General features: G+C 38.9%; 1 protein-coding gene across 1 annotated transcript in view; it reads left to right on the plus strand.

The window, feature by feature from the left end:
* LOC104145964 (gamma-aminobutyric acid receptor subunit pi) overlaps nucleotides 1-17881 on the plus strand; it is a 72318-nt gene extending 54437 nt beyond the window's left edge. Inside the window, exons 12-13 of the mRNA XM_068949975.1 lie at nucleotides 8121-8216; nucleotides 16201-17881. Coding sequence (XP_068806076.1) covers nucleotides 8121-8210 — 90 coding nt within the window. The 3' untranslated portion in view covers nucleotides 8211-8216; nucleotides 16201-17881. The remainder of the gene's footprint in view (nucleotides 1-8120; nucleotides 8217-16200) is intronic.
* The last annotated feature ends 980 nt before the right edge of the window (nucleotides 17882-18861 follow it).

An 18861-nucleotide genomic window follows, 5' to 3' on the forward strand; every position in this document is an offset into this window, starting at 1 on the left:
ATCTGGCAAGTGGTGCATCCACTTTCTCAGATCCAAATTGCTCTGTTAGTTTTCATGACCCTCTTATCTCTGTGCGGTCTCTATCCATCCTGGCTTCCTTATCACATAATGGGATTGCGTCTGTATCTTCCAATTTTATTTCGATTGGTTTTTCAATGTGCACTATGCTGAGAGTGCTTGCCGGTGTGTTAGCCCCTCTTGCGGAAAGGTGGGTGCTGGTAGCAGCAGGAGCCAGCACTGGAAAATCTGTGCGTACATCATCCTCGTCTGCAGTGCGGGAGCTCTTCTTTGGCCTTGGCTGCAGTCCTCTCCGGCCTCTCTGAGTTCATTTCCGAGGTGTTTACTGATAGCCTGTAGGTTGCTGTCTGCTTTCGCTCCCTAAGACACACAGACAGCATGGAAACACCAGCCCACGCATTCCCTGGCGATCTGCAGCCCCTTCCTTCCTCATCCAGCATCCCAGGACCTGGAAGAATACAGTTTGCAACTAGACTGCTTTGAGTGCTGAAGGGAGAATGGGGAACCTCTCCCCACACCTCTATCAAGGGCAGCAAGAGCTTCGGCGTCTTAAATAGATGGGGCAAAAGGTTTATAAAGTTACATGTATCTCTATGTCTGCCCATTGATTCCTGTTCCTTAGTGTTTCAACCCGTTGGCCTAGTTTCACCGAAGATGACAAAAGAACCAAATTGCTAAAGATAGGAAGTTCCTACAGGCTTTGTGAAAATAGATGTCCAAGTAGGAGAGACGTGTGACTGTTGCCCACTGAGAAAAACACTACAGTAAGAGCTTGAGTCTTTTTAGATACAAGCAAATACACATCGAAGAGAGCCCACCTAAGTGCCACAAACGTAGGAAAAGCTTCAGTCACAATTTACGTCTTTGCAGACATGAGAGTCAGTCAATGCTGAAACACAAATCTGCAGAAAATCAGGCTTCATCAGTTCCGGTATTCATGAGCTACTTTTTTTCTCTGGTCCTCACAGGCTGAAAATGAGGTGGGAGGGCAGAAGCACTGCTCTGTTTTTTCCAATTCTTTTTTTTTTTCCCCTGAATTACAGCCTGAGTTAGAATTTATGTCTTCAGCTTGGTCTGTGTGACAAGCCTATACAAATGATGATACTATAGCTATAGAAAAGTATTTATATCCCTAATCTTTCTCTTGCTCTCATTCTCCCCCTTCTTTCCTCCTCCTTTCATCTATGTAAATACTCTCTTTTAGTATTAGAATTGCCTTTTTTCAACTGAGTTTAAACTCCTCTCTTAAGCTAGCATGAGCTAAATCAAAACTCTGGCTCCCTCCTTCACCTCCTGCTCCAGATGGCCTCACGAACATCAAACTGGAAAATACAAGGGGAAGGAATTACTGGAAAAAGTAACTTCACCTTTGTAAAAAAAGAATTAAAGTCAAAATGTTGATATGCAGCTGAATCAAATGTATTGTATTTCTCTCCCAAGCAGATGAGGTGTTTGTAATCCTTATTAAAGTGCGGATCACTGGAATTTTACAGCATATGTAGCAGATACGTTATCTAGAACCTGTAAACCGAAGTAACGCTCAGGAGAGGGTGCTCTCAGCTCATATTGCTTTGCTTTTGTTTTGATCATGGTGGTGGTAGACTGCAGAAATTTATTTTTTCTCTCTATTGGGATTAATAAATTTTTTTTTGTAAAATGTTTTATTGAGAGTTTTCACTAAATAGGTCATCCTCCATACTGCACCATGTGTAAAATATTAGCTTAAATCTTTGATTAATTCTAGATTTTTCTGTATGCTTTAGCAGGTTTTCTCTAACATTAGCACAAGTCATTCTACAACGAACGTGCTGTTTGGGTTCACACTGTTTTTATGTTGGTTCTGATGCAGTCACACTCTGGTGACATTACTGTTTACTGGACTTGAATGCCTAGAGTCTGTGACTCAGTGCTGTGGAAAATGTTCAAAATTTGTAAAAGCAGCAGTTCATTCTAATGCTATGTGTATTTTTATCCAGGCACTATAAAGAAAAAATAACATATAACTTAAATGATCAGTTTCCAATTATTGAGACATCACAAATGCCTAAGTATTCACAAATGTCTGATTAACTGATCTTTAGAGGTTTATTTAATTAAAACCTAGCACTGCTCAGATCAGCTGTTTTATTTGCTTGATTTAGCAAAGCATTTAAGCAGAGAGTTCACTTCACGGTGCATGATCTATCAGAAAATATCAGACATTTGATTTTCTTTATTACAACAGTGTTGGTCTTAAGGATAAAGGAAGAGCCTTTAAAAGGTAGTTGGTATATGTATGTGGTTTCTTCATTTTTTGGAGGACCAATTCTGAAAGGAGATGAAATTTTTCTGTTCTCCCACTGCTAGCACACAGGAATAAGTCATCCAGAATCCTAGACATTTGCAGACCTGGTTTACTTGTTAGACATGGTGTAGCAGAGGGTAAAGTCAGGTAGAAGGAAGGCGCCTACTTTTAGGTGGAGCAACACAGCATTTACCCTGGCCCAGCCTGGACCAGCCCTGCTCGTACCTGCATCACAACTGCTGCCCTTAGTGTAGCCCCCCTGTCTCTGCAGTGATTGAAATAGATCATAAAAGGCCTCACTCACCCTCCGTGTGCGTGTGTGAGCCTGTAAACATCTATACATATATATGTGCAAACGTGTCTTGAAAAAGCACATTTTTATGAAACGCTTCCTTCTGCCCTTAAGAGACTGCTTTTCAATTACGAGCATCAACGGTCAGGTCAAAATTCAAACCAAGTAACAAACAGAGTTCCTGCAGGTCCACGTGCGAACAAAAACTATCCGCTAGAGTGGCCTTTGGGGAAAGCGTGAAGAAAGCAAGCAAAAGAAAAAACAACTCCCTACCTCACTGAGTCTGTTTATGCTGAGGGGAGAATAGTTGATATTTGCCAGGACTCTGATTAGGGAAAACCTATCTTCTACCATTTTAGACTTAGTTGTTTTTCAGAAGGAAGGGAAGAAATGAAAGGGAGAAACCAGCTAGCACATGAACAAAACCAGTAAAAAAAAAAAAAAAAGCACTGTGTAGCTGGAGAGCACCATCCCTGCTGCCTGGAGAGGTGCTCATTTCTGGTCCCACGTGAATTAGTGTAAAGTGGGATTCAAAGGCATATCAGAGAAAAAAAACATACAAACTATAGGATATCCACTACATATTGAAGAAGGGAGACGAAGGAACATAGGTTACTCTTGCAAGTACTTAGGCTAGAATAGTGCCTGGAGTGCCTCAGCAGTGAGGGTGCATTAAAATGTCATAAGAAAAAAAGAATGAACTGAACAATCAGGTCAGTGATAAGCTAGGACAGATATAAAAGTAACACATACTGTCTAATCACACTGATTGTAAAAGAGACACTAGATTGTAGAAAGCAATTGCAGAAGGATGTTTGCAAAATCATAGTTGACCTCTCTCAGACTTGGACAGGGAGAATAGATATTAGTGATCTGCACTGCAGCGAGAGCACTGCATTGCAGATGGGAGAACTGAATTTTGCCCTGAAGATGTAACAACTATCACAAACGTGTGCGTGGCATGATCTGAGAGCTAGTAACGCACTGCTTCCATTGTTGCCTAGCAAATTCATTCAGATTCATCTAAGGGATTGTAATAACGTTAGCAATAATCACTCAGTTTCTAAGTGCCTGGAAGAAAACTAGCACAGGTGTAATGAGAGCCCCACAAGATGACGCTTTGGAAAATTTCAGTCTATTTCACCTATTTCCAAGATAAGTTTCCATCCCAAATGGCTTTACTGTAGAAAGAAGGGAAAGATGATCCCATCCCAGAACACAATTTCCCTCTCTGATTGCCTTTGCATTTGATGCAACGTAGGCTGAACAAAAGACGAACCTGAAGGCTTGATTTTCAATAGATCTTGCTTCCTGCTGACAGACCAGCATAAGCAGCGCTGTAGCCTCACGGAGCGCTGCCCTGAGATTTTGAAGACTGTAGTACCAGACCAGCTCTGTTGCTGGCCTTTGCTTTTCAGCTAGAATCTCTCCACTTATCCAAGCGCCTTAAAAACCTTCTGTGTAAAACCCCTTTGAGCTAGAATAATGCAAACGGCTAAGCAGCAGCTACGTTACTCTTAAAATAGGAAAACTTATTTTCTAAGCAAGGTTTTGGACATACTCGTCTCCTGCACTGGGGAAAAGGATGGACCACCGGGATTTTAAGGGTGTCTTTCAGTCTCGTTTCTTTGACTCCTGTGATCAAGGCAAGCTAAGGTACATGGCAATGTAAGTGTTTGCCGGAAGTCATATGGTGAAGATATCTGTCCGTATTTGAAATATTTCTCAGTAGAAAATTGTGTTCGTAGTCAATGAAAAGCACATAGACTCTGTTTATTATTTTAAATTTTGAATCATGGCTTTTTGGATGTGAAAGGCCAACAGAGGTAAACACTTCATGTAACACAATTAGCTGCAAAATATTTTGCATTAAAAATCTACCTTGTATTTAAGGCAGATTTAAATCAAAAACCTCAGATAATGCTGCAGAGTTTTTATAACTCAGTGGAAAAAAGATAACTGCTTTTTTATGAGAAGTCATCTTAGTATTTTCTGTTGTTGATGCCTCAGTCTGCAAAGAATGAGCTAAATTATTCCACTACTGAAAATATCTAAGGACAGTGGACTGTTCTTTATAGGTCACAACAAAGAATTTAAATTCAGTATTTCTGCCTTGGTTTGTCTCTACCTCCACCAGCCACTTTCAGAGCTGGCAAATGAGCTGTGAATAGCTGCTCCTTTGGTCCCAATATCTGAGGGAGCAGCAAGCTGTAAATTGTCATGGCTGTGCATGTTCTTAAATACTCACACTTGTTGCTTGTGTTGTTCTTTTGCCTGCCTCTGAAAACCTGGCCTGATTACACGTACAAGAGTAGATTTCTCTTTATTGCCTATTGCTATTCAGATAATGTTTTACCCTCGCATAATTTTTGTGTAGCTTTCATCGTTCACTAATAAATATTTTACTGTTCATAAAAATCCATGGTCTGAAAGCTGTTACTAAGCCTGACTTACCGGCATTAATTAGCAGTGATTCTGCATAACAAAAGACCACCAGTGCATTTATTTCATAGAGAATTAAGGCTATTCTGATGATAGAAGCACCATTTACTCTAATCATTAAACAGATGCGGAAATTGGCCATCCTGTCAGGCTAGGGTAAAGATCTACATCGACTTCTCAACTTTTTGATTAGTTCGTAATCATACAGGATCAATAGATACTGAAAGCTCTAGACTGACTACCGCTTTCCTGCAAGTGAGGTGCCAGAATAGCTGGGAAGTATCTTGCTCCTTTGAGTAGCAAGCCTCAGTGCTTATTTCCTCAGAGGATTTTCGACCTCTGAGGAAAATACAAGCAAGAGAAATAGAGAAACCATTGAAAAGACCTCTGAATATAGTGTATATTTAAAAAATCAGCATGGATTTCTGCAAAAAAGCTAAAGTGAAGAATATATGACTGATCCTGTACCCTTTATCCCTTGCTGGTTAGGTCTTTGGGGATCATCTCAGATTTTTAAAACAGAAGAAAATGGAGCTTTAAAAACATTAGCAGTTGAGTTTTGATTTAAAACAGGCATTCATACGAGCTGATTTCTTTTCTCTGACATCAACAAAAAATACAATGAGTATATTATAGTTGAAATTCATTTATGTATAAAGAACCACTAAGTTATTTCCTCATTGCAATGACTATAATTGTATTGCTTCAGATAACCCACAGACGTCTCTATAGGACAGAGAACTATTCAGTACCATGTGAATTGAGTTCTCTTTAGAATTATCACAGCTGGCAGATAGGGAATAAATCACTGAATGAAGATTTGCAAAGCCCTGCCCTGTACTGACACAGCAATTTCAGCTATTCGTGGGATTGTTTGGGGAATCTCTTTATCAAGTAAGTTATTTAATCTGCAGAGACTTTTCCCTAGTCCTCTTTCCAACCATGTCAGCCTCTTTTTTTTGCACTTTTGAGATATATTTAAGGTCTGTGTCTTTAATACTGACTTTCCAAAGACTTAAACTCTATGTGACACAGTTTGGGAATTTTGTCTAAGTAGAGGATTGAAGGTTGATCCCTGTGCTTAGATGCTTTGCTCAGAGGAATAATGTGGATTTAAAATATACTTGCTGTTCATATCTGAGTATTTCCCCTGAAATCTTGCCAGTGAGAGAACTGAGTCTGAGCCTGTTGCCCAGGTGAGATAAATAAAATGCTAATTTGATGTTTATTAGTAAAAGTGGCATCTAATACTGAACATGCCTTTGGAAGAGTCTTAGGAATTAAAGGACTAGAAATAAGAGTTTTAGCTGTTTTTAATGTTATAGACCTGCAGAATAAAGATGTAGTGATTGAGCAAAGCTTAATCTTTATACAAACAGGAGAAAGGCTTCTCCTTGAACATCTGTATATGAACTAACACAGTCTGTAATTTCTTCCCTTTCCTTTCTTCTACCCTGTTATATTTGTTGCATATGAAAGAATGCTTCCAAAAGTGATCTAGCAGAATGAAAGGATAACTTTTTTTTTTTTCCTAATCAATGGAAATGCTGTCGTTGACTGCGACCAGGTGTGAAAGTAGGCCCTGAAACCTTCTGCAAGTAGTCTTAGTGAGAAGGCTGAAATACAGGAAAAGGTCTATGGGAAGACAGTGAAGGAAAACTGAACTCCTCTGCAACTATTGTCTCTTGCCTTCTTATCTTATTGAAATATTTCTTGCTATTCTTCACATTTCACATGCACTGCAAGTGTATGTGTGTGTGAGTGCGTGTGACAGTGACAGACCAGGAACAGGCCATTTTCCAGAGCACTGAAGTACTATCCTATCTATGGCCAAGACAGACTTTATTGCATCTTTTTGCCACCCTGGAAGGGCTCTGGGAGAGCGACTGCCAAGACACCCGCGGAAGGCAAAGGTGTAAATAACTGTGGTGCCTGCCTGCATTACCCACCCAGGCATGACTGTGTCTCACGCTCTCTCTCCTTGAAACTATGTCTATCTGGGTAAAGCAAGGAAGCAAGACACAGAAAAAAAGAGATTAAGAAATGCTGGACCAAGATATACCTAAGCAATAAAAGGGAAGAATACTTTAAAAGGAGTAAATCATACCTGAACTTTTAGATGAGATAAATGTATTCTATTTACTTGTGTTGCAGTATCTTATGCTTTTCATCTGGCAGGCATCCTGCAACTCTGTGAGTCTTGGGGGAAGGCTGACAGAAAGATGATACTGTAGGGATTTCAATCTTACTGGCTTATAATTTTGGTTATACTGCTTGGCTATTGGATCATGTATTATTTCTTTCAAATGACATGCTGCAGAAGCAGGTAATATTTTCTTCCACATTTCCATATTGATTTGGAATGCATGATGGTTTAATATTTTGTTGTTATTGTTTTAATTGACAGGATCTCAAAAAAATAAGAGCAGGAATTGTATGGGATTGATTCCCACTTAGTAGGTGCCAGTCTGGAGAGAGATGCACACTACCCTTCAGACAGCTTGTTAGGCAGGAGAAGTGCTGCACTAGTCAACTAGTCCATCCCGTTAGGAGAAATACTCCCAAGAATGCTATCCCTAATTCTCTCTGTACTCAACTCCAGACTGAAAACAGTCCGGATAGAGGCAAAGAGTACTGTCTCGTCCTTTGCTGTGCACAGACAGATGTGAATTTAATTTGGTAAATTCTTCAACCGGATAGAAGAAACTAAAATTTGCTTTTCCTGAGAAATACAATAGCATTGTTTTGCTATTAGACCTATAAATTGCTTTTCTTTTACCTTGCTTCTCTGGGTAATTCTTGTTTCTGAAGATGACTACATCGGCTCGGTTGTCCCTTGTGTCTGAGGTCAGACTGGTGCTGTGGCATGGGTTGGGATGTTTGGACTGAAACGGCTACTTGGTGCTCTTCTGTCAATGAGGGGCCAGTGCAGTACTAAATTTCAGCCACATGTTCCCCTTTCCTCCTCTGCCAAGTAAGGTACAGGGTATGCTTCCTCCAATATTCCATGAAAGAAGTTTCCAAATATCAATTAGCTATTAAAGATAAGTTTTTAATCCTCTTCTGTTCTGTCACTGAATGTAGGAAGCATCAGAAGTGGGCAGATGTCCAGCAGATTACATAAGGAACTGGGAGTTGAGCAGAAACAGTGGATTTTCAGCAAGGTCTACCTAAAGAAAGGTTTGGGATGCTGATTTATGTCCTGTTGTTCTTACTCAGTCGTGTGCATGCATTTGACTTGTGTACAGAGATAAGGACTTAAATTTTGCTTTGAAGCCCATCTTGGTGTTAATGACCAAATTGTTCCCATACAGTGGTCACTGCATCTTGCTTAAATAATCTTTTAATATTGTCTGTATTTACTGGGTCACTATAGATCATCCTCTTTACCGAAAACCGCTGAATTCAATAACATTCCAGAAAATATCAATAGTCCTGCTTTGTATATTCCAACCTTTTCAAATATTTCACACGCAAGTCATTCAAAAGTTGGCCATAGTCACAGGAAATGTGGTAAGCAGTAATATAAAGAAAAATATGACTGATGATGTCTAGCTCCATATTACTTGCAGGCTAAATGCCTGACTGAATTTGCAATGGAGCTAATGAAAATCTTGGTTTGACTTCAATTAAAGTTTCATCAGGCTCTCAAGCCTCTAAGCAAATTAACCTAGGTGGAAGGAGTATGTTAATGTGAATGGACAAGCTCTTGCTTAAACTTTAAGGCTAAGGTCTGAAACATGTCTGCAACAAACAGATGTCATCAAATATTTCTGGTAGACAGAAGCCTAAATAATCAATTACTATTTAGTTGTTTTTCAGATGACCAATAGTGATGTGAGAAGATTAAATTTAACTGGCCTTGGTAGAAAAGGAGATTTCTTTTCTTCTCTGCTTTTAATTTGCTTTTCAAGTTACAAAAGATGATAAGCAGTTTCTATACGTACAGCTATTCACAGAGTATCTACAGCGATAGAAAGAGTTATACATTGAAACTGAAATTAAGGATTTCATGCTTTAATATAAGCACCGTCACTAGGGGGCCATTTAGTCTGAATGCTTTGAGGTTTTTTTAATATATATGGCAATATATAACTATTATGAAATTGCTGAGGAAACATGATGATATTGAGGCATTCAACCCTTGAGGAAGCAAGCACTATTCTATCCTGTCCTGTTAACTTATCTTTATTCACTCCTAAGCTAAACGTATCCCTTCATTTTTAACTGGAGGACTCTAAAGGCTTTATTCCGCATCTGTAATATAAATAGGCTATGCCAAGGAAAATATGCTTGATCGTGCATAACCTTGTAGATTTATGAGAACACTCTTACATATTTTCAATTAATAACCTGTGAAAAAATCTAATTAATCACATAAACTTTGGGTAACTATTTGCTAAACTATAGCCCTATCTGGCTTTTGTGATCTGGGAGCTAAAAAAGTCATGACTTTCGCATATAGAAGGATATTCTAGATTTTCTTATTTCTGTAGCAGACTATTGCCCCTAGCTTACCATATTTCCAGATTATACCACAGAGAGATGTGGCTTCTGTGCCATCAGCTCCTGGTGTTCTTCCTTGATTACCCCACTTGGAGGTGGGTCCTCAGAGCCTTGTTCCAGTCTTCCCAAAAGGTACTAGCTCTGATCCCCCACCAGCACCTTACAGCACAGTGCTGAACAGACCATATGGACTCTTTAAAGTAAGATTAGGAAAACTGAGGAAACGGGAAGGAGAACAGAGTGCATGCAATCACTTTGCGCAGTCCGGTTCCTGCCTGCTCACCGTTTCTGTATCTCTTCTGCAGAAACTGAGGCTCGGTGGCCACGAGTGATGATTACAGAACTTTTCCTTTCTGTGCTAGAAAAGGAAATATTCATAGTAACTAACTTCATAAGAGTCCAAGACTAGGTTAGGCAAGTGAGAAGCACTTACTGATTGTATCTAAAGACAACTGAGGAAACTGTGGCATAATAAGACTTTTCTTCCATAGATAGGCTTAGCACCCTTTTCACCGACATGCAGCGCTCGGCATGCAGAGAGCCGTGCTGTAAAGCTTTTTGCATGCCCCAAAGACTTGCATGCATGACTTACTCTGAATTTATTTCCAAAATGCACCACTTAATATGAAATGTTCTCAAGGGAACCCTTCATATACCTCAGTTTATCTCTTTTTAATTCCTGTGCACACAAATGCATTGATTATGAGTTATAGTACCATGAATCTCACCGGTTCTGAAACACTTGTCTTGCATCTGCCTTTACCTAATTTTATTAAAAGTGGTAGGAATATTGCTTAACTTGCTTATGCACTCAAATTCTATGTCCTTCTTTGACTCTGTGCTAAAATGAATAATAGTGAGGGGGGGGGTTATTTTCTTTATTTAATTATTATTTTTTTTTTACCCCAAATGCCCAATAGTATTCCACTGCTAAATGAGTGTGTTGGTCTCCAAATGCTAATTAACCCACCAGTGCACTCAGTGAAGAAATTAAGGCTGTGAGGCATTTTTTCAACCTTAACAGACACTGAGAAGTAGCATTTGGGTAACCATTCGTGTATAACCGATGTAAAAGCTTTATACTCGAGCAGCTAGGGGAGACACATGTGCCTTTCTGTTTCAACTTGAAAGATATGAAATCATTCCATTTCTTGGATCTGCTCAGCTGTATCATTAAGGTAACGTTTCACATTAACTCCTTGGATTTAGCCTTTGGAATTTCCAAACGTTGCGCAATAATGCAGAGACATTTGCTGGAGGACTGGGAAATCCAGGCAGCCTGCATCAGGAGGTAGAGGGATGTGGGTCAAGAATATTCTCCCAGAGACTACACATCCATAGATTTAACACATTTTCTCCTTTGTGATTAGACATGAATACTGCAGCATGTTTTATTGGTGCAAGATCCTCATGAAATAACTTAGAGCTTCAGGTTTTCCTCTTTAGTATCTAGTCATTATCATGAGTGAGAATTCATGAAAGTTCAGCAGAACTGCCTAATCTTCTTTTCCTAAATGACCAGTATTTTGAAGGCTTTAGGTTCTTTGGATATTAATTGTTTGTGACATCATTTCATTTACTAGTAACATGAAATTATCCCATTAGTCTGTGGGTTTTTCACATGGCATCACCACACAGCTTTCATTGGAATGAGTACACAATAGATGCTCTGTGAACAATGCAAGGTTACTGTCTAGTTACAAAGCGCTTGGTGGAATCTAGCTCAGAGACCAGTCTTGAAGCAATTTATTGTTGTGTGCATGTAAGGAGGATTTGAGGGGTTAGGTCACCCTCCCCTCCCCTTTTTGTTGGACTATCGCAGATGCAAAACTACAAACAGATTGAAAATTTTATTTACAATTTGTTTTGCTTAAATATTCATTATGCAGTGTTCAAGGATATGTACAGATGATCCACTCTGAAAAGTGATTTCAGTTTATAATAGTCACGACTACTTAATTTCAGAACAATTTCAGATTTTTTTTTTTCCTTATCAACAAATCACTAGCAATTTGTTAAAAATATTTTACTGGGAATATTTTAGAATCGCCTGTAGGTTTTCTCTACTTTAAAGACAGCATGTGATAGCATATCATAGAATGTCTTTGGGCTTCAGTGAGTAAATTCGAAACTCCTAAAAATGATTACTTTTATTTCTACCTTAAAGAGCAGGATAAAAATAAGCAAGAAATCCCCTTTTCTCTTTACATAAACAGCAGATTATCAGATATAAGAGTATTACTGTCACAGCACAATGAGTTTACCCCCCAAAAATCTGTTTTTAATTATACCACAGAGAAATTTTAAAGATAAGGTAGTTTCAAAGGATTTGGATAAACTTGTTCTTACGTTGATAAGTGACTGTAAGTCCATAAGATCTGGAATAAACCTACCAGCATTGGCAACCACAGTCATCAACAAGTTATTTTACACAGTAACATGGTTAAGAACATAGATGGAAAGGAGAGCTATCAGTGTGAATGAACTGTACCTCATATCACCTTGTATTTGTTACTGTGCAAGAACATACACCTGGGCAGCAGAGCTGCTGCTCTTCCTTTATGCCCTTGGGAGCACAGAAAATGTACAATAAAGCTAAGAATAGAAAGAAATTTCTCAATCTTCAGTCCACCCTCTTATGTTCGGGATTGTTTTTCTTCCTCAGGTCGGTTCCTTTAACAGATAAAGTAATGAATGTAATAAATCCATCCAGGGGAGGGGAACCCAGCCCTGTCTGTTAATGCTGTTTGAGGGCTGGCTACCCATATACCTAAGTTCCAGCTGTGGGTGCCCAGCTCAGCTCCTGAAGAAATTACAGCAAAATTTACATAGTGAACTTTGTATATAGCATTACACCTTCATACTATTCCTGCAGCATATTTGGCAGAATTAGTTCTGTGGGGTTGCTGTTTCATTGGTGTTGCATTTTCACATCCTTGTTGACTGTTTGGATAGCTGCCTGTTTAATATATGTTCATCCTCCAGGAATTTTAAAATAAATAGTATATTAAAAGAAGTTAGATTTGTCAAAATACACGATATGTGCTTCAATTACGGTGAATCTGTGGTTTAGCTTATAAACTGTGATGCAGCTGAGTTAGCATATCTTTATCTAATCTGAAATATGCTTATGAAGCATAGGGGCAGAGGTAATTGTTGCATGGGGTCAGAAGGTCCTTAGAAGAGAAAGGGGCAACAGAGTTGTCCGTAAAAAGACGAATGGTTCCCAGCTTTTTTGTTTGACTAAAGTCCTTTCCGTGCTATCTTTCTACTTTAGAAATGGAAACAAGAGCATCCCAATCTGTCCATTAAGGTTAGCATATGTCCAGCTTGTTTGCAGTGTTTCCAATCACTAGATGGAGATATTTTAAATGAAACAACTTGGTGTAAACCTTATTTTCTTATTAAGCTTACATCAAGTTTCTGGTAGCAATATGTAGTATATTTACAATGAAATTGTAAGTTCCTATTATACCTTCATTCAAAAAAGGATAGATTGTGCTTCTGTATATGAAGGCTTCACCTTCAGTATGGATTCTATATCCAGTGTCGATTAATACAATTACATATTGATCAGAAGCCAATGTAATTACACGAAAACTGTTACCTTAAAATTAAGAAAAAAGTTTGTTAGATTTGTATTTTATTGCAGCAACCGTATAAATATTTTTGCAAGTGTGTATAAAGCACATTCTCTGACATAAAGGTGATATGTTTTGCCTTGGAATAGGGTTTTGTTACTTTATGATATTAGTTTAAAGAGAAATGCTATTGAGATGTGGCAAACGTACAGCGACCCCGTGGCCCTGCTGGTCTGCCTGTGAGGTTGCTGTTGCCCCAGCTGCTGCCGTGGCATTGCACATTGCTCACTGCCCTACGAACAGCCACAATCGCACCACTGGCCATATATTCCCTCTACCTTCGCTCTATTTTGATTCAGACTGGCAGATGAATCCCAAAAAGCCAGCTCCAAGAGACCAAAATATTTTCGATAACCTCCAGGTAGTACTTCCCAGACCACTGGTGATTCGCAGTCAGAGCTGAGACTGCTTGCTGTAAGCTGCCTAGTTGTCCCTCTGATTTGTTTTTTCACTCTCAGTAAATGTACCAAAACCTTTTGTCCTTGTCTTACAACCGCAGCAAGCCCAGGTATCCACAATAAGCTTTCTTTGCTCTAGTATCCTTTAATCGGGGCATGTCACAAGAGTAGTCCCTGCTGAGAAATAACGCATGCTATTTAGCTTAGCCTCAGCAGACTTTATTACAGTTTTAGTCACCCTTTTCAGTTACAACTACTTTTTCCTGTGAGTTATTATTATTATTCTTCACACTTTTATAGCCCACAAAGGCATGGTAGGTGCCTTGCATCACAGGCAGAGGGGTATGTGGTAAAGCCCTTTAGTGCAAAACAACCTTTGTATTCATTGGAACCAGGATTTCCACAGAAATTCATATCCCCAAAGAACATACAATTTAAATTTGGACAAAGTAGAGTAACACTGTAGACCAAAACAGAGTCAAAAAGATCAGACTGCCATCACTGAGATGTTTATACTGTTCATGCGTCCAAATCAGTTACAAGAAATCTTGCCTTAACGAATCCTTTAAGGTTTTTTTGTGTGTGAATTTTGCTGACAAGGAAGCAGTTCTTACAGGGAGGGAGGAAAAGGATAGAGCCCTGGCACAGACCCAGATATACGGTACAGATGGAAGGTTAGAGAAAAAAGTAAGGTCTTTATTGGATTACGTTTCCGATAGCTAATATTTTTTTTTACTTCTAGAGCCAGATTATCAAGTCAAATCTCAGCACGGGGAGAGTGTGCCCACAGAGCCCACCCACTCACGAGAACTGCATCATAAATAAAAGCCCACTGAAATCCCTGGCTGTCAATGGGTATCCAAAACAACCTGTAGGTCTTCCCTTCATCTGTGATTTTTCGTCTGCAATGTAACTTCAACCCTTCAACCAACTTAGAATATCGCTCTATGTGAGACTGCTGGGCTATAGTGTGAAGAGAACTTAAACAAGCCTACAGGTTATTTCACCACTTTACTCATCTGGAAATAACCTATCATTATTTTCTTTTAAGTACAGAAACAGTACACTGTTCAATTCTGTTCATATTTGCAATAAAATCAGAAATCCTTTTCTAGAAAGAGCTTGAAAAGAGATTAATTTTAAGAGATTATAGGACAGTTCTGGTCTTTTTCAAAAGAAGACAGAATAATAAACAGACATAACTCCCCTCTCACAAACACACTCACTGACTATCATTTCTGAGCCCTGTTGCTGGAGCAATTCCTATTCTATTTCCAGCATCCCAGAGAGCAATGACATGCAGCACTCACTGCAGTGCTCCTCACATCAGGAAAAAAAGGAACAAGAGCAAAGAAGAGCGAACATGGATAGACTTTCCATTACTCCCATCTTCTAAAGTAAATCATTTTTTTTCTCTCCTATGATCTGCCCCTGCACATAGCTGATAGATGAATACTTTCCCTTTACTTTAGCTGAACCATCTGTGTTAGTAAGGTTTGCGAGGGAGCCCTATCCAGCAACTAAGAACTAGTGCTGGCCAAAAAATACGATCTGTTTTTATGAATTTTTTTTTAATTCTTCCATTTCCATTGTCTTTTGGAGTACCACATTTTTACTCTGTAAACTGCAAAAACTTTCAACTCTGTCAGGTGGAAAAGGTATTGAAATGTTGAATATTCAAAGATCTAGTCTTTATGAGAAACTAGATTCTTTTCTGAATTTCCTGCAGGGATTTCCTGCAGGGATTTTCTGCAGGGATTCTGGAAGAATTATACGATTTTATGGTGAAATGTTAAATATTCTGGTTTAGCCTAAGTGTTACTATTTTGTGTTACAGATTTTCAGACTATTCAAATTATTCGCTCTGTTTTGTTTCTCAAAAGAATTTAAAATTTGAGCGTTAATCTGATAATCAGAACACGCCTTTCAGAGCGCTAAGCGTATTCTTGTCTGGCGTGCTTTACAGCGAGTCCACTATGTATGACATTGTCTCAGCACAAGACTCACCCTGTCTTGTCTTCCTGATTAATTAGAAACAGATCGTAGCCAGAGTTTTGACTGGTGGAAAGTGATTGTTACACAGCCAGGGACAAATGATTTTCCCACAGAGTCACTCCAGTATTCTAAAGCCAAGTTTAAAAATATCACAGTATTTTAATATTTACATTCATCATTCAAGAAAAATGAACACATGGAAGAATCTCTAAGATATGGTATTACAACAGCCATTGTTCATATTATGGCACTGTACAGAAGCTGATCTAATCCTTCAGTTGTTACAGCTGGCAGTCAACCAGTTTGAGGGCCAAATTCTTGCAGCATCTGTGTATAACCATCCAGTACAAAACTGGCAGTGAAATGCAGTTGTACAAGCAGGAAACTGTATATCCTCTGTTCTTTTCTATATGATTTCTTATTGAATGCTTAGGATTATTACTTGAGAAGCTCCTTTCAAAACCACGTTGAGGGAAAAAAAAAAATCCAGCATCCTCACATCTGTCTTGGGTTGTTTGTACGCTCTTTCCCTCCCCAGGGGAACAAAAGTTTGTAAGAGTGTTTCATTTTGGTATTATTTCCTGTTGTTGTCTCAGTTTCTGTTTATATGTATTTATATTACAGAAGGAGAGTCAAACAAAAAAAAGTCTTCCAACCTGCCTTCTGCGCTTGGAGCATTTGTCCTTCAGTGGAGAGCAGCTCTTATTCTAGCTCTTCCTTCTTGGAGAAGACTAAGGCCTGAGCTTCACTGCAACGAGTTGCTTGGAGACAGAGCAGTTAGATCTTTCTTGCCTTCTTCCTAGATTTTTAAGTCAAACTTCTAGTTTTTCTGGGTGTAAACCACAAAGCCATAAAGATAAGGACCGAGACATTGAACCTAATGCAGAGCTCCCTGCAATATCAGGCTATCTGTGCGAGCATTGTTAGGTCTGTAGGCTGCATCTAAACTGCAGGAGGGATGTGCTCCATGTGTCCTGGTGCCTTGGCTCCTGGAGTGCCCAGTAGCAGCAACACACAGCTGTACCACAACTCCTTTCCGTTCTGGTACAGGGAAGCCAGGGCACACAGGCCGGAAAGCACGCTCCGGGAACATCGCACGTGCGCGTAGGAGCCACGCTTGCCTCCCGGTTCTAGAAAGCACACTGGGATCTTACAGGTTACGCGCTCCTACAGAAGCCCATGGAAACTTGCCTTCACAAGACAAGAGAAAGAAAAATTTTCCAGTTAATCCTCAAATGGAAATACACAGACAAAATAAAAGTTGTGGCTTCCAGGTGTTAAGTGGACTGGGCCTACTGCTATGTAGATATTCCACTGCTGGGAGAATTTCTCCCTGGTTGTTCAGGCCAGGTAAAACAGCTGCTGGCACTCAGGTCTCACAATTACTAAGGTATCTTTGTTTGAAAACTTGATTTATGTGCCTGCTGTGAATAGGTTTCAGAATGTCCATAATTTCATAATCTGCACCGTTTTTACTGTGTCTTCTTATGTCAGGGTTTTTTGACCGTCACTTCACTTGCTACGTTTTCAGGCAGAAGTCTCTCATCAGGGATATATGTTTTATAAGAAATGCTCAGAATGCTTCAGAGTCCTATAAAATGACAATTTATTAAATGAAGCTGTAGTTATTTCTCTCTCCTTTTTAACCCATTGCATAATATTAATTTAACAGAAAATTGATATTCATTTTTAAACAGTTCTAAAGGTGCAGACATATTTCTGGTCTATTCTTCAGTAACATCTAATCCCCTGAGATCTGTGGATATTAGTGTCTCTAAGAACTGTATGATCTTCTGTGGACCAGGTGCAAATGGGGGAGCATAACACAAACAGAACATTAACATTTTGTATGGCATAGCACAAAAATGATCTGTACTCATGAATTTCTTCATACATGTCTAAAATATCAACTAAAGCATTGCTGTCATGGCATATTTTTAGTGTTTATTTGGAATAATGTTTTCCAGTGCAAATGAGAAATCTCTTCATACATATAAAAATAATTCAAAATGTGTGTATGGGGCACTTAACAGAGGTATATTTTGTTCTCTGTGTGTTTTTAAACTGCTTTGTTTAAATGTGTTACAGTGCTCTGGAGTGGATTCTTGTCAGTTAAATTAAAGTCATTTTGTAGCTGGCACTTATGTGCTGCTGACAAGCAGCTACAAAGAATAGTATGTTTGCACAGCAATCGCTGAAACTATTTGAGAAAGACTGTACCTTTCTCCATCAGGTAACAGAAATGTCAAGTTAATTTGGGGGTAGGGGGGGAAATCATGAAAGGAAGTCTATAAAGATATATTTCGATGGCTGGTGCTTTCATCAGGCTTTGGACCAAGTCCTTTGGCTGTGCTCCTGGTGAAAAATTGCATCCTGTTCTGTGATTTTCAAATCTCGATTGCAGATGTGCCAGTCCTTGCAAGCATCGCAGAAGTTATTTGCTCAGAGAGAGACTCAAATCTATGTGAATTTATTAAGTCAGACACAGAATTGTAAGTATGCATGATGAACCATATGTTTGTCTAAAGAAGTGCTGAATCGAATGAATAGATGTTTACACAAATAGATAGCTGTGTACACAACAAGTAATACATCACAGATATCATTAACAGAGACAATACCCATTCCTTCTAGAATACAAAACCTTTTCCTAACCATAAACTGGAGAACCAACTTAATTAAATTGCAGTAAGTTGCTCTGTGAGAATTAGTTACGAATACATCCTCCTGCTACAGCCACAGGTTTCAACAAAATGAGCACAGCTTAGAAAAAGTAAATATACACGCACATGAAAACTAAACTAAAACAGGCTTAATTTCTCATAAGCTTTTATAGTCTGTTATCTAAAATACAGAAGTAAGAACAGGGATTTTTAACGTATATCCTATTCACAGCGCATGTCTTCCATCCATCTGTAAAACAGATATTATATTCATTAGGTTTTGTGAGACTTAAGTAATATTTATACAACACTTTGATATGCCTGGTTATAAATCAGGATTAAGGTCACAGGTTTTAATTACTTCATCTTATTTCATGGGTATCTTTTTAATTTATTAAGATATTTTTCCACCCATTCTGACAAGGATTTGATACTTGAAAAATTAAGGATTCTAGCACCTTCCTGCAGGATACACTCTCTAGTTTCAACTGATGCTACAAATATATCGCATTCATTAAGCTGAAAATGTGCCCAATTTTACTTTAAAAGAGCAGATGTTTAAGAATCAGGACTTTCCAAGACCATATGGCACTAGCCAAACAGAAGATTTGTTTTCTATAGC

The sequence above is a fragment of the Struthio camelus genome, chromosome 7 (assembly GCF_040807025.1).
Source record: "Struthio camelus isolate bStrCam1 chromosome 7, bStrCam1.hap1, whole genome shotgun sequence".
NCBI classification, from domain to species: Eukaryota; Metazoa; Chordata; class Aves; order Struthioniformes; family Struthionidae; genus Struthio; species Struthio camelus.